We start from the raw sequence: 14,701 nt of genomic DNA, 5'->3' as shown, positions 1-14,701 counted from the left end.
TAATTTGCTTCAACACATGCCTCAAAGGAACATTGTTGTTATGTCTGGAGGAGGGAACAAGTAGTACCAGTCAGTGCAGAGGTGGGTACAAGGGCAGACAAATGAAATACCATCCAGTGCAGTTACTGCCCAACAGGGGTCATTCATTTGAGCTGGAATTCCTGGTGAACAAAAGCCAGGCCGACCCCAACCAAACACCCACTCACAGACTCACAGACAGCTGTCTACAGTCATCTTCTGCTTGGATACTCTGGGGTGGGGTTGTGGGTACAAACATCATGTAATAGTATTTTCCAGCTGAATCTTCATTTACTAAAACAGTTTTCTAAGTTCCCCTTCTTCCATCCGTCCCTCCTCTCTCCTCTCTTCCTTCCTTATGCCCTTGTTCCCTTCCTCCACCCACCCCCACTGCTGAGAACTTTGGCTCCTGCACTGGATCCCAGGCTCAGCCCTCAACAGTCACATGATAGAAATCCAGAGATGTGGACTGGTTAAGTACAAAGCATAGTATGCGTTCATACTTCACAGACAGGAAAATCAGAAGGCCACAGTGATTATACACATCCGAAAGGAGAAACTTTTTTGACAGTGGTTTCCACTGCACTTGACCCATTGTTGAACAGAACTGACTCTGCACTCCCACAAGCAGGTAGGTGGCATCTTGTGTAAAGTGGGATGATGAATATTTGTAATTCAAACCAAAGAAAGCAGTTGATACACTCCAGTGGCCTGATCTCAAGAGGAAATATTTCAGGAAAAGAGTTTGGCAGATTTCCCACAATACAGTTTTTCTGAATTAAGCCTGACTGCACCTAATGCAGCTTATGCAATTGTGCAAAAAATGTGTTTTTGTTGCAATTGTTCTTCAATCATATCTACTATATGATACATACAAGTATAATTTGACATTGGTTTGCCGTTTTATCACACAAATTTTACTTTAATAATTGACTTAATGTTTTTAGATTTGTGTAACCGCACAATGTTTTGAATTCACAAAAAAACACAATTTGTCAACTGTGTACAGCATATGAAAAGAATAATCTTTGAGTAATGCTCTAAACAATCCTTTTCATTTTTGTTGCTCTGTAGCAGTCTGGCATGCAGCCAATGATCCTATATGCTGCTGGCAGCCTAGAAAAAGTACTTTGTCAACCTCTTCTGGCCGCTAGAGGAAAACTCAGGGGATCACCAAAGTCATTAGGGTTCATCTTCTGGGGACCATGGATGTTTGTTGTCAATCAATGTTTCAGAGATTTTCAGTCTCAAATTTTCAGAGTGACTGTAGGTCATCATCACAATCCCTGCTGAAACACAGACACTTTATTATTTACGTATTAAAAACTATTTTTTTTAAACTTGACTCTGCATTGAGTGTTGGCCCTAATATTTGTTATGTTCAGAATAGTTAAAACAACAAAACAACTAAATGTTGTGACTGTGCAATTGAACTGATTTATATGTCATATCTGCACTGGTAAAGTTGGCAAACTGGTCTTTACAGGTGAGGACATGTGATCATACCATAAGTGATAGGCATGAGAAAAGCTGACTCATGCTAAAGACCTGTTTTTACAGTTAAAATTCCATGACAGACTCTTCCCGTCATGCTGAAGCAGAATCAGTGTGATATTCCTAACTATATATCATGCTAACTATATGCCATGCTGAAGCAGGGTCAGTGTGATATTTCTAACTATATATCACATACTATGACTCTCATGGTGAAGCTACTGTGGCTTTAAATGAGGGCAGAACACAAGGTCGCATGCTGGATGGGGGAGGGAAGGAAAGGAGGAGCTATTCTCACTGAGACCATCCTCTTAGTTTGCTTCCCTCCTATTGGTGAGCCTTAAAAAACACACACACACACACGCACACACACCCACACACACACAAATAGACCATGTGGCTGGATACAGTTGGGTTTTGAAACCACCCTCCAATTGTATCATGGAGGTTGAGGACATGTGCGCATGTGCAGTCCCTCCCACCCCTGTCAAGTGCAACAGAGACACGGAAGCAGAGTGTAAGCCGGCCGCTCTCTGTGTGTGCGTGTAAAGAAAGGGGGGAAGGTAAAAGACACACACTCCACACTTCCGGCTGATATTACAGAGAAAACAATGACCACAATGCAGTGAGAGGCTTTTGAATGGAAGAGGAGTCTGGTCACCTCCTGGCTGTGTACTGAACGAGGTAAGATGATACGGAACGTTGTGACAGCACCGAACTGGACCAGGGGAGGTCAGGGTGATTGGACTGCTGGGTTATCCTTGAACCACAAGGCCCTTTTTTAGTCTGTCTGCTCACAGAGTGTGTAACATGAAGTCATTGTAGAGTCTTACATTTGAGATTCAGAAGTTTCTTGTTTTGAATGTGACTGATACGTCCGATATAAAAATGTTCATACATATTGTATTTTTAATGATCTGGTTGCTGTGAAAGTTCCTGCCCTCTCCCAAGAGGCAATCTTTTAGATGTTGAAATAATGTAAAAATCATAACAGTGGATATGTAGTTTTATGTGGCACCTTCACCGTCATTTCCCTTTAATGTAAATGTTGCTGTATGTGAGCAGCACTGTGGCAGTACGTTAAAGGTCAGGCAGCCTTCTCTTACCAGTGAGCACATGAGAAAAGGATGGAATTAGAGGCAGAGAACAGGGCGAGACTGGGAAAGTCAGTGTTTTATATTGAATATTAAATTATGTATGTTTACTTTTTAGTTTACTGAACCTGTGTATGTTGATATGTAGTTACCAAACTTCATCATCTTCGTCTTTTTTAAGCCATGTTAGAAGCTTATGGCTTAATGAGTTGCAATTACGCAATCTGAAATGTAAATGTAGCCTCCGAAAAATGGGGTCCCTGAATTGAGACAGCTTTTGTGATCATTGCGAATTAGCAAATGTTACTATGATAACATTTTATGTTTATTGAACATCATTAAGCATTGCTGATATTGGCTTTAAGCTAAAAGCAACACCATGTTTTTGCCAGAGCCCTAAAAACGAATTCCCTTTTCTTCAACGTATCAAAAGTTACCACACTATTAGGGAACATTATTCAACCTTTTCTGGTTAAATAATGAATATTTGAAAAAACTGTTCCATTTTAATGGATAGTTCAGAGAAAAATTTTAATTCACTCATTATCTACTCACCACCATGCCAAAGGAGGGGTGGGTGAAGTGTTTGAGTCCACAAAAAACTTCAGGAGTCTCAGGGATAAACAGCGTTGCAGCCAAATCCAATACAATTGAAGTAACTGGTGATATATTCGTCACACAACAACAGAAAAACACACAGCATGCCTCCATAGTGCTCCTGTTGTGGCATCCAAGTGTCTGGAAGGCCCGACATTCAAATTCCACTTGAAATGGCATCATTTACACCAAGTTCTGAGCCTAAATGTCCTCTGTGGTCCGTCTCTGAGACATGTTCACACGCACACACAGTGCACACAAGCCCTCACCCAAGTACAGGTGTGGGGTGCGCGTTAGAAATTAGAAATCTAACCCTAAACCAAACTGTGCTTCATATAAAACTGTACATTTTTCAGATTGTAAGGATCCTTCAAGTTGTACATTCTGTTAGTCAAACTGGCTCATATTCTGTCTGTATTTCAGAGAGTGGACGTCGACTTTTCCTGATCTTCCTCAACCTGCCTCCATCATGGCACTGCTCACCCACGTGCTGGCATGTCTGTTTGGTATGGGCTCCTGGGTGGCCATCAATGGGATGTGGGTGGAGCTCCCCCTCATCGTACCAGGGATCCCAGAGGGGTGGTACTTGCCATCTTACCTAACAGTCCTAATCCAGATGGCCAACATCGGTCCTCTCTTCATTACCCTGATGCACCGCTTCCGTCCAGGGGTTCTAGATGAGCGACCGGTCATCTATTGCATTGTGGGGTTGGGGATCATTGCCACATTCCTGCTGGCTTTCTTTTGGAGGCACGCAGTGACAATAGGGGGCTCTCTGCACAGTGTTCCCCTGCTGGTGCTAAGCTTCCTGCTCTCTGTAGTAGACTGCACCTCCTCCGTTACTTTTCTGCCTTTTATGATGCGGCTGCGTCCACAGTACCTCACCACATACTTTGCAGGTGAGGGCCTCAGTGGTCTGGTGCCTGCACTGGTTGCTCTGATTCAAGGTGTGGGTGTGGTCCAATGTGAGAATGCCTCTTTGGCTGTTGGGGCAAACCAAACAGGTGATAATTCAGAGCTACAAGCCATTTACCTTCCGGCTAGGTTTTCTGCCCAAATCTTTTTCATCTTTCTCAGTGTTATGATGGCCGTGTCCCTGGCAGCGTTCATTTTACTTAACCATCACCCAGCTGTGGCTCGGGAGAGAATGAATGACCTCTACTTTAGTGGGGATCAGGGTGTGGGAAAGAGAGAACAAGGCCTGTCTCTGCATGCTCAAACACCAGAGCAGAAGCCAATGATCAGTCCCCAGGAGGCAGTCGGAAGGGTTCCCAGGAGCGCGTTTGGGAGGGGGACGTACAGCAACCTCGAGTTGGTGTTCATCTTTGTGGTGCTGGCCTGGGTCAATGCTCTGACCAATGCAGTGCTTCCCTCAGTGCAGTCCTACTCCTGTCTGCCTTACGGGAACAAGGCGTATCACCTAGCTGCCACCATGGCAGCTGTAGCCAACCCAGTGGCCTGCTTCATTGCCATGTTTATGCCAATTAGGTAAGAATGAATGCAACTACCTCTTTACACAAAGGATCCTTTATTTGAAGACTTATGATTGTTCAGTCTCCTCAAAAAGCACTAATTTATAAATTTATAAAAATGAGATGTAATTTACAAGTAGTGCAGTGTAACATACAGTTTGAATTGCTTCCAGGTCTCTTATCTTCATGGGGTCCTTGACCATGTTTGGGACTGGATTTGGAGCCTACATCATGGCCATGGCTGCTCTTAGTCCCTGCCCCCTGCTGGTCCACAGTGCTTCTGGAACTTTAGTCATAGTAAGACTCTCTCTAAATTAATTCAGTCAGTTCTTTCTTGTACATGAGATTGCTTTTGATTTGGGAAGTCTTCACGATCGGCAGGTTGAAAGATTGATACTTATCAACTCAAACCTGTCCGACTGTTACTTTTGGAATGATAGTTTTATTGCAAAAAATAGCAAGAAGGCAGGGTTGCAATTAGCATGTCTCAAGCTCTGAAAGATTCTTATCCTGAGAGGTTGGAGAGTCCATTTCTCTTCAGTTAGGCTTGTGACCTAAGAAATCTGAAGTTTGTATTGAAAACACTTAAAAAAACAGCTTTAAGCTGAGTTACAATGTGCTTAAGAGTAATACAGAGAAAACAGATATAAGTTCCACCCGATGTTTAAAAACTGTAAAATCAAACATGGTAGTGAACGCCTCCTGATCTAACCTGTTTATGATGCAAGGCACTGAGTTCTTGAGCAAGCTAATATGTTGTCATCAATCCAGGACATGTTACAACCTTAATGCTGTCTTTGTAACAGGGACTGGATTTTGTTCAGATAACTGATATTCATCTTTTTTGTGCAACAGGTTCTGACATGGATCCTGTTCGTCCTGTCCTTGTCCTACGTGAAGGTCATCATTGGGGTGATTATGCGGGATGAAGGCCACAGTGCCCTAGTGTGGTGTGGAGCAGTAGTGCAGTTGGGCTCCATGGTTGGGGCAGTATCCATGTTCCCATTGGTCAGCATCTATGGACTTTTCAAGTCAGGTGATGCTTGCAACACCAAATGTCCACTGTAGACTATAGATAAGTTTATGAAAAACCCTGCTGTACAAAACACTAATCCAAGTTGCACTCTTGTAGCGCTGAACTCATTGTAAGAGCTTAACGTGCTCCCGACTTGTTTCATCAGAACTGAGATGTTACAGGTAATTTATCTGCAACTTTAACTAAGATGTGTTTTATCACTCTTGTGATAAATTCATATTTTACACAGATGTCTGTATTTATGGACTGTTGAACTGTACATATTGCTGAAATGACATCGAGGGGCATTTTTACACCTGATAGTTCGGACCATGGTCAGAATAAAGCCTTAAAACTTTGTTACATTGTTTACATTTGATCTGCTTAGTTTTGATTTCACATTGAAATTTAGGAAGCAGACTAAATACTGTATGATAAACATTATACTGTTGTCATTACCACTGTAGGCCGTGTCTATCCATACTTGACTTTGATCAATTTGTAGAAGAGCATGTTTCTGATGTTGCTTTAATGTCAATTAGGCATTAATTAATTGTTTTTCTCTAACGTTTTATTAAGTCTTTACATCTGAATGGAGAAACATTTGTGAACTGTTTCACTACATTAATCTGGTTGACTCTGTAATATAATTATGGTATTACTGCTAGATAAATGTTGTAGTTGAAACATTACATTGCCAGAGGCAAAGACTACAAGAATTCATTTAAGTCGCTTCTGCTTCTTTTTCTCCTTCTATTCTTTATAGCTGTCTCAACTTCATACAACAGGTCAGAAAGTATGAACTATCCCAAATAATGTTTTAACACTGCAAACACTCTAAACCATGGTTCGTTTGATCTGGACTGAGACCACCTCTTTTGGTCCGACTCAATTTTGGGCTGTTGATTCGGACCATGGTCTGAGTCATTTTTAACGTCTGCTACTATGGTCCAGACTAAACTAAAAAGTCTAAAAGGTCCAGACCAAACAAGGTAGGTGTGATTGTGCCCTGAATTGTCATTACTTTGGACTACACAAGACCCACTGAATATTATTGTGCTGCTGAGAAAATTACTATTCCTTCTCTATTCAGAGGTCAAAGCCATTGTACTTGAATTGTTTTGAAATGTGGAAGTATAAATGATTGATGTTGCTTTTTTAAGAACCTTACTCTTAAAAATTTGCCTTCATTTGACACTGACAGATGTGAGTTTTTTTGTTTGTTTAACATTAGTACTTTATAACTTTGTGGGTGTTACTAGAGTGGAGGAACTGTTCAACAATACCAAATAAAGCCTTTGCTTTAACTTCTGCCTAAATAAGTTATTTATAATTTAAGGGCTGTTTAATTTACGAGGGGGAATATCAAAAGATCAGCCTGTCAACTCCATTGAAATATGCAATAAAGAGCATATAGTTACGTACATAAATATAGGTTTCACAAATAACAGATTATGATCTCATTCTCGTAATATAAATTTTTTTACGTGATAGATTTTTTCCTCATAATGTTACCAGTTTATTCTCCACCTTTAAATCTTATGACCTTACAAATCTCTGCATTTTTGCCTGTTCCCTTTTCTTTTTCCATCCTTCTTCTCAGCTCAGCCTGTCATCTAGCCTGACGTTGTCATACTCATAATTCTAGTCAGAATATGAGTCTGAGACCGCTCCATTGGGCTTTGATTATGGGGCGTGTTTCAACCGAACCAGGAAAAAAAATGCCTCTTCGCTCAATTGGATAGAACTACAACCAATCAGAGCAACGTAGTATGTGACGTAAGTTAAATAAGCGCCCATCGGGGCCAGCTGATAAATTAAACTTTTTCTGAATCCTGTAGGAAGGATGGCAAAAACATCTTTTCGATCTACAAATGCCTTGAAAATTAATGCGCTGTCGATATCTCCTAAAACAGACTCAATGGCAGCATCTACACATCTCAGCTCTCCAGCGCAAGGCATGTTTGTGGAAAACAAAGTCAACCCAAGCGCTCTTTGATGACGTAGTTGATTACGTAACTGTTGATCATCTGTCCATCATCGTATAAAGCCCGCCCTGACAATTTGATTGGTCCGAACAGCTTCTGTTCAGAGATAATTTCTCCTCAACGGAGCAACTCCAGACCGAACTTCCCGACCAAAAATGATGTGGGCGGGGCCTAGTTTGTCTGGCACCATGAGAAATGTGGAGCATGTTAACTCTACCAAGGAGGATATGTTTTCACTGGCATTTGTTTGTTTATCAGCAGGATTATGCAAAAACTACCAGACTGATCAACAATATTTTGTGGAAGGATGCAGTATGTGCCAGGGAAGAGCCCATTGAATTTTAGTGCGGATCCAAATCAGGGGTAGATCCAAGATTTCTTTATTATTATGAGATTGCAGCAAATTTCAACATTGTTGATTTTTCAGATAATTATTAAAAAAAAAAATTAAAATTAGGCATGTTAAAAGGACTTATATTAATAAGTGTGTGCATTTTGGTGCAGTTCTAAATTAAAATATGGATGTATAAGGGGACTGTTGGGCCTTTAGCAGAGGTATGAACACTGTAGTTAAGTTATAACTTACTATAGGTTTCACAAATAATGGAATTTTGTATCTTTTTTTTCATCACCACATTAATCCTAAGCATCTGGATTTGAAAAGATTGTGAAAAAAAGGTTTCTCTTCCGACTTAAAAAGGGTTTTGAGAAAATATTTTTTTCTTTACACTCTTAATATGACTAGGGATGCACCGATATGGAAATTCTTGGCCGATACCAATGTTTAAAACAATCTAGCCGAAAGCCGATTTGTTTATTTTGTTTGTGTTGCTATTCATTCACCCTTTTGTGCCAGGAAAATAATTAAATTATTATTTAAAAAGCACTATTTTAAATTATTTCAGCCCTTTATCACTCTTATCTTTTAATGAGCACAAATTCAATCAGATTTATGAAACAATCTTTAGTTTAACTAAACTTTATTTAAAGGAGACATACTATGCCCATTTTACCACAAGTTGATATGGTTCTTGGGGTTTTAATGAAATGTCTGTAACATATTTTGGTCAAAATACCAGAAGGATAATTTAAAACAGCACCCTTTTTACCCTGTCTAAAACAGCCCTCCTCAGATTGACCTTTTTTGAGGACTGGGTTTATGCTTATGTTTAATTATGACTTATATTCAGTTAAGACACCGTGTTAAAGGAGTATTGAGATGTACTGAGGGTCAGTGAACAGGTCGGGGTGGGGAATATGACAGTTCTAGACCAATTGGGTGGGGTTGTGTGGGATGACAGGTTCTCATTGGTTGGTTTGTTGGGTGTCAGGGGTGAATGAGGAAGGAAGTGTCGAAGAGAGTTGTTGATGTGAGGAGTGACGGAGAAGGAACAAGGAGTGCGACATGTTCGTGTTGACTTTAATAAAGTTACAAATAAGAGAAGAAGTTCCGTGTCGTCTGTGAGGCAGGGACGTTACAATACCAATGAACATCGGCCAATGCCATCGGTGAAAGTCAAGTTTATTACCGATGTGCCGATTGCAGTAAACGAGGCAAATATCGGCCGCTACCAATGTACGGCCGATACATCCCTGCACCACTAAATATGACAAATTTTTATATATAGATATACAGGTCTCATATTATAAATTATACTCCTGAAGTCATTACTTTACTCTCATAATATGATCATGTTCTCATATAATTATCACTTTATTCTGGAAATCTTTTATTTTTATTAGCATTGACTCATTTTTCTGCCACTTCCTGTTTTATTTTGTTACTTACTCCTTTGTCTCATTTCAGTTGACTTTACTTCCGGCTCTCTCGCTCTGCTGATTACAAGCCCTGCCCTTATTGGTTTCACCCAGGCACGTGCACAGACATTTTGTGGGGCCCGTGCTCAAACCAAAAAAAAAGGGCACCAATCGCCAAAATTATTTATGAAATTAAAAATAATAGTAATAAATAAATACTGATTCTCCCTCATTTGTTTTACTAGTTGATGGCCTGATCCAATATAAAAGAGAGATGCTACCCTGAGCTGCTTGCTGCAGTTCCCTGTCCTTCTGCTTTTGGAGTCTGTCTTTTCTTGGCATTATGTTGCAAATTTTGTAAATGAGATAAATAAATTTTGTGCATAATAATCAAGAGTGATTACATAATCTCTATAAAGCTGACAACACAATACACACATCTTTGTTTACTGTTTTCTGACAGAGTTGAAGTATAAGCAGCATTATAATATACCACAATATATACACCTCACGCAGCTCAACTTAAGACCTACCTTTCATTTCAATAATTACGATTTTAAATGAAACAAAACAGTGAACTTGTCTAATTTGTAAAACAGTAACACTGCCTTTAAATTCTCTGCCTGTCTGCCTGCCTGCCTGTCTGTCTGTATCTCTCTCCCTCTCTCTTCATTAAACATGACAAACGTTAGTAAACAGCTGGAAAGGCTTTGAAATCACGGATATGAAACGTCGGACCAGTTGCGACGTAATGTTTTCAGCGCTAATGTTGTGGTTAATTTATCACCAAACAACATCGGGGGATTGCACACACAGCGTCATTAGCTGTTTGTCTGATGCTGCGCGTCAGAGAAGAGGAGAAGTGGCTGCAGCCGCTTGGCGGTCAGCGCTGCATGAGGAGGAGGAGGAGGAGGAGGGAGGGGCCAGCAGGGGCTGGTGAGCGCGCGGAGCATGTCTGCGCGAACTTCTCACAAGAACTCAAATAAATGCCCTGTCAAATATCAAAACACATTGGGGGGAATTGATGACAGAGAGAGTAATTTTTATTCTTAAATATTGATGAATGAGGAAAAAATTGGACTCCAGCAAAAGGGCACTTTTCTCATCCAGGGCAAAAGGGCTGGTGCTTGAGCACCACTAGGGGTCTATCTGTGCACGTGCCTGGTTTCACCTGTCTGTTACTTCCTGTATTTAAACCACGTGTTTTCACCTCTTCATCAGTTCATCTCTTCAGTTTCCTTGCAACGTTCCAGCAGTTTCCTAGTTTGATCTCAGTGCATCTATGATTGAGCTTTGTTTTTTTACCCTGTCTCAAGTCTCTGATCCCTCCTGTGCCTGAATGACTGTCTAATTACTGAACTCAAGGAGTTTTTATTTAATTTGTACAAGTTACCACTAAACCTTCCTATAAAAAAAAAATCAACCACCACATATATAAGCAAGAAGTTATCTGCTAAAATGAAATCATAATAAACCAATGACGTTAAAATAGAGGTGAATAACATCTGCACACAGATTTTTTAAATTTTGATTCTTACCACAAATAAGCGGAGATCACATTTATTGATGTTTCTGTTTAGATTTGGTTTCCCATGCTAATATTTTGTGCAGGATTTTGCAGACCCCTGTGATGGTGTGAGATGTGTTGTAGTATTTTGGCTTAGTTAAGCTTGTTTTCTAATATAACTGTTGATTGTGTGTCATTATTGCTGAAAACATGGTGATATGCCCAAGCAACCTCGTGTGTCTGAAAGGACCAAAATGCAGAAGCTTTGGTGGTGAACATGAATTTAATGTAAAACAAACAAAATGGTGTTATGATCTCTGGTGGCAGGCAATCAGTGTATAGTCATCAAGTACATTTATAAATTACACTTTAACTGAAACATGAACAAAAGCATGTGTAAACAGACAATCTGACTGACAAAGGTAAATACATGCTACAGCCGTGTCTCAATTCAGGGCCCCCATCCTCCGTCGGCTGAGCCGAAATCAGACAGTCTGGTCTTAATGCGTCACCAGCTTGTTCTGCCCTTACAGCAGTCACCAAGCAACAGAGTTACGGACAAAAAATGGAGCCAGAAGTTTTCTTTATTTGGTTTTTGGAGGAGCTGAGGGAGCCAGCCAGCGTCGTCTTGTAAATTTCAGGCTGAGAGGAAACTATGGGCCAGTAAAATAAACCATTTCATCTGTATAGCCATTACAATTAGCCACCAAGAATGTTGATTATTTCATGTATGATTAATGTAATTTTAATTCTGCAATACAATTTCATATTTAAGAGTGATAACATGTAATTGAAAACATTCACGCATGTACTGCACTAACCCTACAAATTTAAGGTACTTGTACATTAGTATTTTCCTTTTTATGAAGCTTTATACTTCTACTCCATACATCTCAGATGCAGATGTACTAAGTGTGCACCTGAAGTGACTAGTTACTTTTCAGATCACAATTGTGAATGTCTACTGAAAACCACATCTTAATAGACGTATTGATCTTGATGAAGACTTATCTACCCAACATAATATTATTTAATTTTGTTATTCAACCTTTAATGTCTACAGTAGTAAACTAACATTTATATGACCACAGCAGTAATTAATACAAAAAAAATGTACACTGACGGGAACATTTTACTAAATAAAGTACTTTTGTAACAATTCACCTAGTTTAGGTACACAGAGGAAAATTACTACGCTATTATTTAAGGTGCACGGTTGGACCCGTCAAGCTGTGTACGGACGCCCACAACCTGACCAATTTACAAAAAAACGAATAATATTTGATTAGACCGATAACCTTGTCATCGGTCTCACCAAATATGAAATATCTATATAAACTCATATGTTACGAACAATATTCTGTATTGACACAAAACACCATTGTGGCAGTGGACCTTGCCAAGGGGCTCCACACAGCCAGAGACCGAAGTGTTTCTTTTAAGCAGATTTATTGAACCAAAACATATACTTCAATCAAACAAAGTGACTAGCTTCGCAGCTTAGTCCAGGCTTCTCTCCAGTGTCTGTTTCTCCCGTCTCTGAGGTTCCCTTGTGAGGCAGCAGAAGCTGCCTTTTAAGTACAAGGACCAATCAGCTAACAGTTCTCACCTGCGCTGATTGATCCTCTGTGGTGCAGGTGAGTGTGCTCTCCCAGCCCCCTCACCTCCACAACCATCATCCCCATGTACTACCTGGACTTGTGCCCACAAACAAAGGCAGAAACGTGAACATAAACACACTATTTAAACAAATCCCATACATCATCCCATACACCCAGAAAAAATGTCAGTCCTTGGGGTAATCCATCATGGTGTCGCCCAGCCAATTATCCAGTTTTTGTGGAGAAAATCCCATGTAGGTCTTCGGGGCCGCAGTTCCCTCGAACGTCGGGTCGCTCCGCGGGCCCGCACAAATAAAACAACCTCCTGACGAGACGTCACTTCCCCCCCATTTATCACATTTGGACGTTAAAGAAACCAATATATACACCATAACCCTTTCAACAAACAAATACATACAAAGATCCCTTCCCTCATCCTTATAATTTAAGGCATCTGACCGATTTAAATATGTACATGTTTCTGGTACATAAAGTCGATTGGGTGACCTTTACACTTTTGCCTTTAATATATACGTACATTCTGCTGATACTACTTTTAAACTTTTACTTGGTGTTTTTGAAGGCAGAACTTTGGCTTTACTGGCTATACTTGAGATCTTCACATTTTGTTTTTCTAAGCCAGAGCGTCTGAATATTATTTTTTATGACTTAAAATAGCTTTTTTCTGTTTTTCTCCTCTCTACTGAACCAGCCAAAATGAAGAACAGAAATAAAATTGAAAATCACTATTGTAGTGGCGACCTCAGAGCTGCCTGGAAACTAATGAACTCTCTCCTGAGAATTAAAAATGACCTTTACACCTTTTTCAGTCCAGTTCAAGTAAGTGTTTGTCTGTTATTTATGCTATTATATCTAGTATTGTGTTAATAAGCAATAGAAATTAATCAAGACATTTTTAGAGTAGGCTAACTATACACTTGCTAAATATAAACATGTATAACCATTAATTGATTACTTACATTGACATGTTCCAGCAAGTCCCGTGCTGTCTCATGTCCCATAAACTGGGACCCCAGGTACCTCGATTAAACTTACATGCAGGTCCAGCAGCTTGGTTTTGGTCGTCTGGTTCATGCTTTCATCGAACATCAGTTTATGTATTTTGTTCCAGCCATCGAAGGGGAGAATTCTCTGGTTACTCTTTTAATGAACCTTCTGCAGGGACAAGGACATGCAAGGCACATTACAGGCCGGTCTGTGCACAACCAACGTATTGAACATCTTTGAAGAGATGTTTTCATGCAGGTTGTGCGCTACTTCTGCATGCTTTTCTATTTGTTTGAAAAGTAACAAATATTAAACCCTAAAGATAACATTGAAAATGGCATTAGAAATAATATAAGCCAGAAATTCAAAAACGATTAGATTTATTCAGACGTGCTTGGAACAACCATAGAACCAGATCAGCTAGGAACTATGGAAGGCCAAACGGTTGAAAAACACGTAAACTACATGTAGAGAACAAGTTAACAACGCGTAAACAACTGGTTGTCAGTTTGCAATATCTGAACCAATGAAACATTGTTTTGAATCTCTCTAGCAGAAAGTTGTCCTTTAAATCTGTAGCTCCATCCATTGCATTCGGAAGATCCTGCTGTTATTCAAAGCTTTATTGAATGGTGCTTACACAATCATCAATCAATACCTGATTATTTCTCACACACTGTAACTCTTATTACTCCATCTCTTCCACCTGATGTTATCCAGAGGTCCTCCTCTTTCAGCTATAATGCCTGATTGACAGTTTTCTTTCAATAAACTTGTTATTCACCTTTAGAAGCCGAGATGAGCAGAAATACATCAAAAAGTATCTTGCTACACATTGCAAATATTTACTCATCCAGTTTTTTAAATAAAATACGTAACACTGGTATGACAAAATGTATTCAATGTTAATACAAGTTATTGGTATTTGTAGTATAAAAAACATATATTCTATACAAAATTATATTACCACATGTTCGTAGTCTAGTGATTTTTTGTGGGAAGTGAGTCTCCTTGTGTGTGAGAAGTACTTCCACCTTGCCAAAGTCACAGAAAAATATGCTATTAGAGGTTAGTTAAGTGACTTTAAGTGTTTTGATAAACTCAAGTTGCTTAAAAGGCTGTGTGTTGTATTCACTGCCACTTTTTTCG

At 39.7% G+C, this 14,701-nt stretch overlaps 1 protein-coding gene across 1 annotated transcript; it reads left to right on the top strand.

Annotated features, from left to right (window-relative positions):
* Window positions 1–2,033: 2,033 nt before the first annotated feature.
* Window positions 2,034–6,997, top strand: LOC133014297 (riboflavin transporter 2-like). The gene is made up of 4 exons (XM_061081492.1): window positions 2,034–2,196; window positions 3,627–4,691; window positions 4,849–4,972; window positions 5,531–6,997. The coding sequence occupies exons 2-4, from the start codon at window positions 3,673–3,675 to the stop codon at window positions 5,741–5,743; spliced, it is 1,356 nt and encodes a 451-aa protein (XP_060937475.1). The 5' UTR covers window positions 2,034–2,196; window positions 3,627–3,672; the 3' UTR covers window positions 5,744–6,997.
* Window positions 6,998–14,701: the final 7,704 nt, after the last annotated feature.

This window comes from Limanda limanda, chromosome 11 (genome assembly GCF_963576545.1).
Source record: "Limanda limanda chromosome 11, fLimLim1.1, whole genome shotgun sequence".
Taxonomy (NCBI): Eukaryota; Metazoa; Chordata; class Actinopteri; order Pleuronectiformes; family Pleuronectidae; genus Limanda; species Limanda limanda.
Note: the sequence above shows the minus strand (reverse complement) of the source record. Positions and strands in the feature narration are given on the sequence as shown.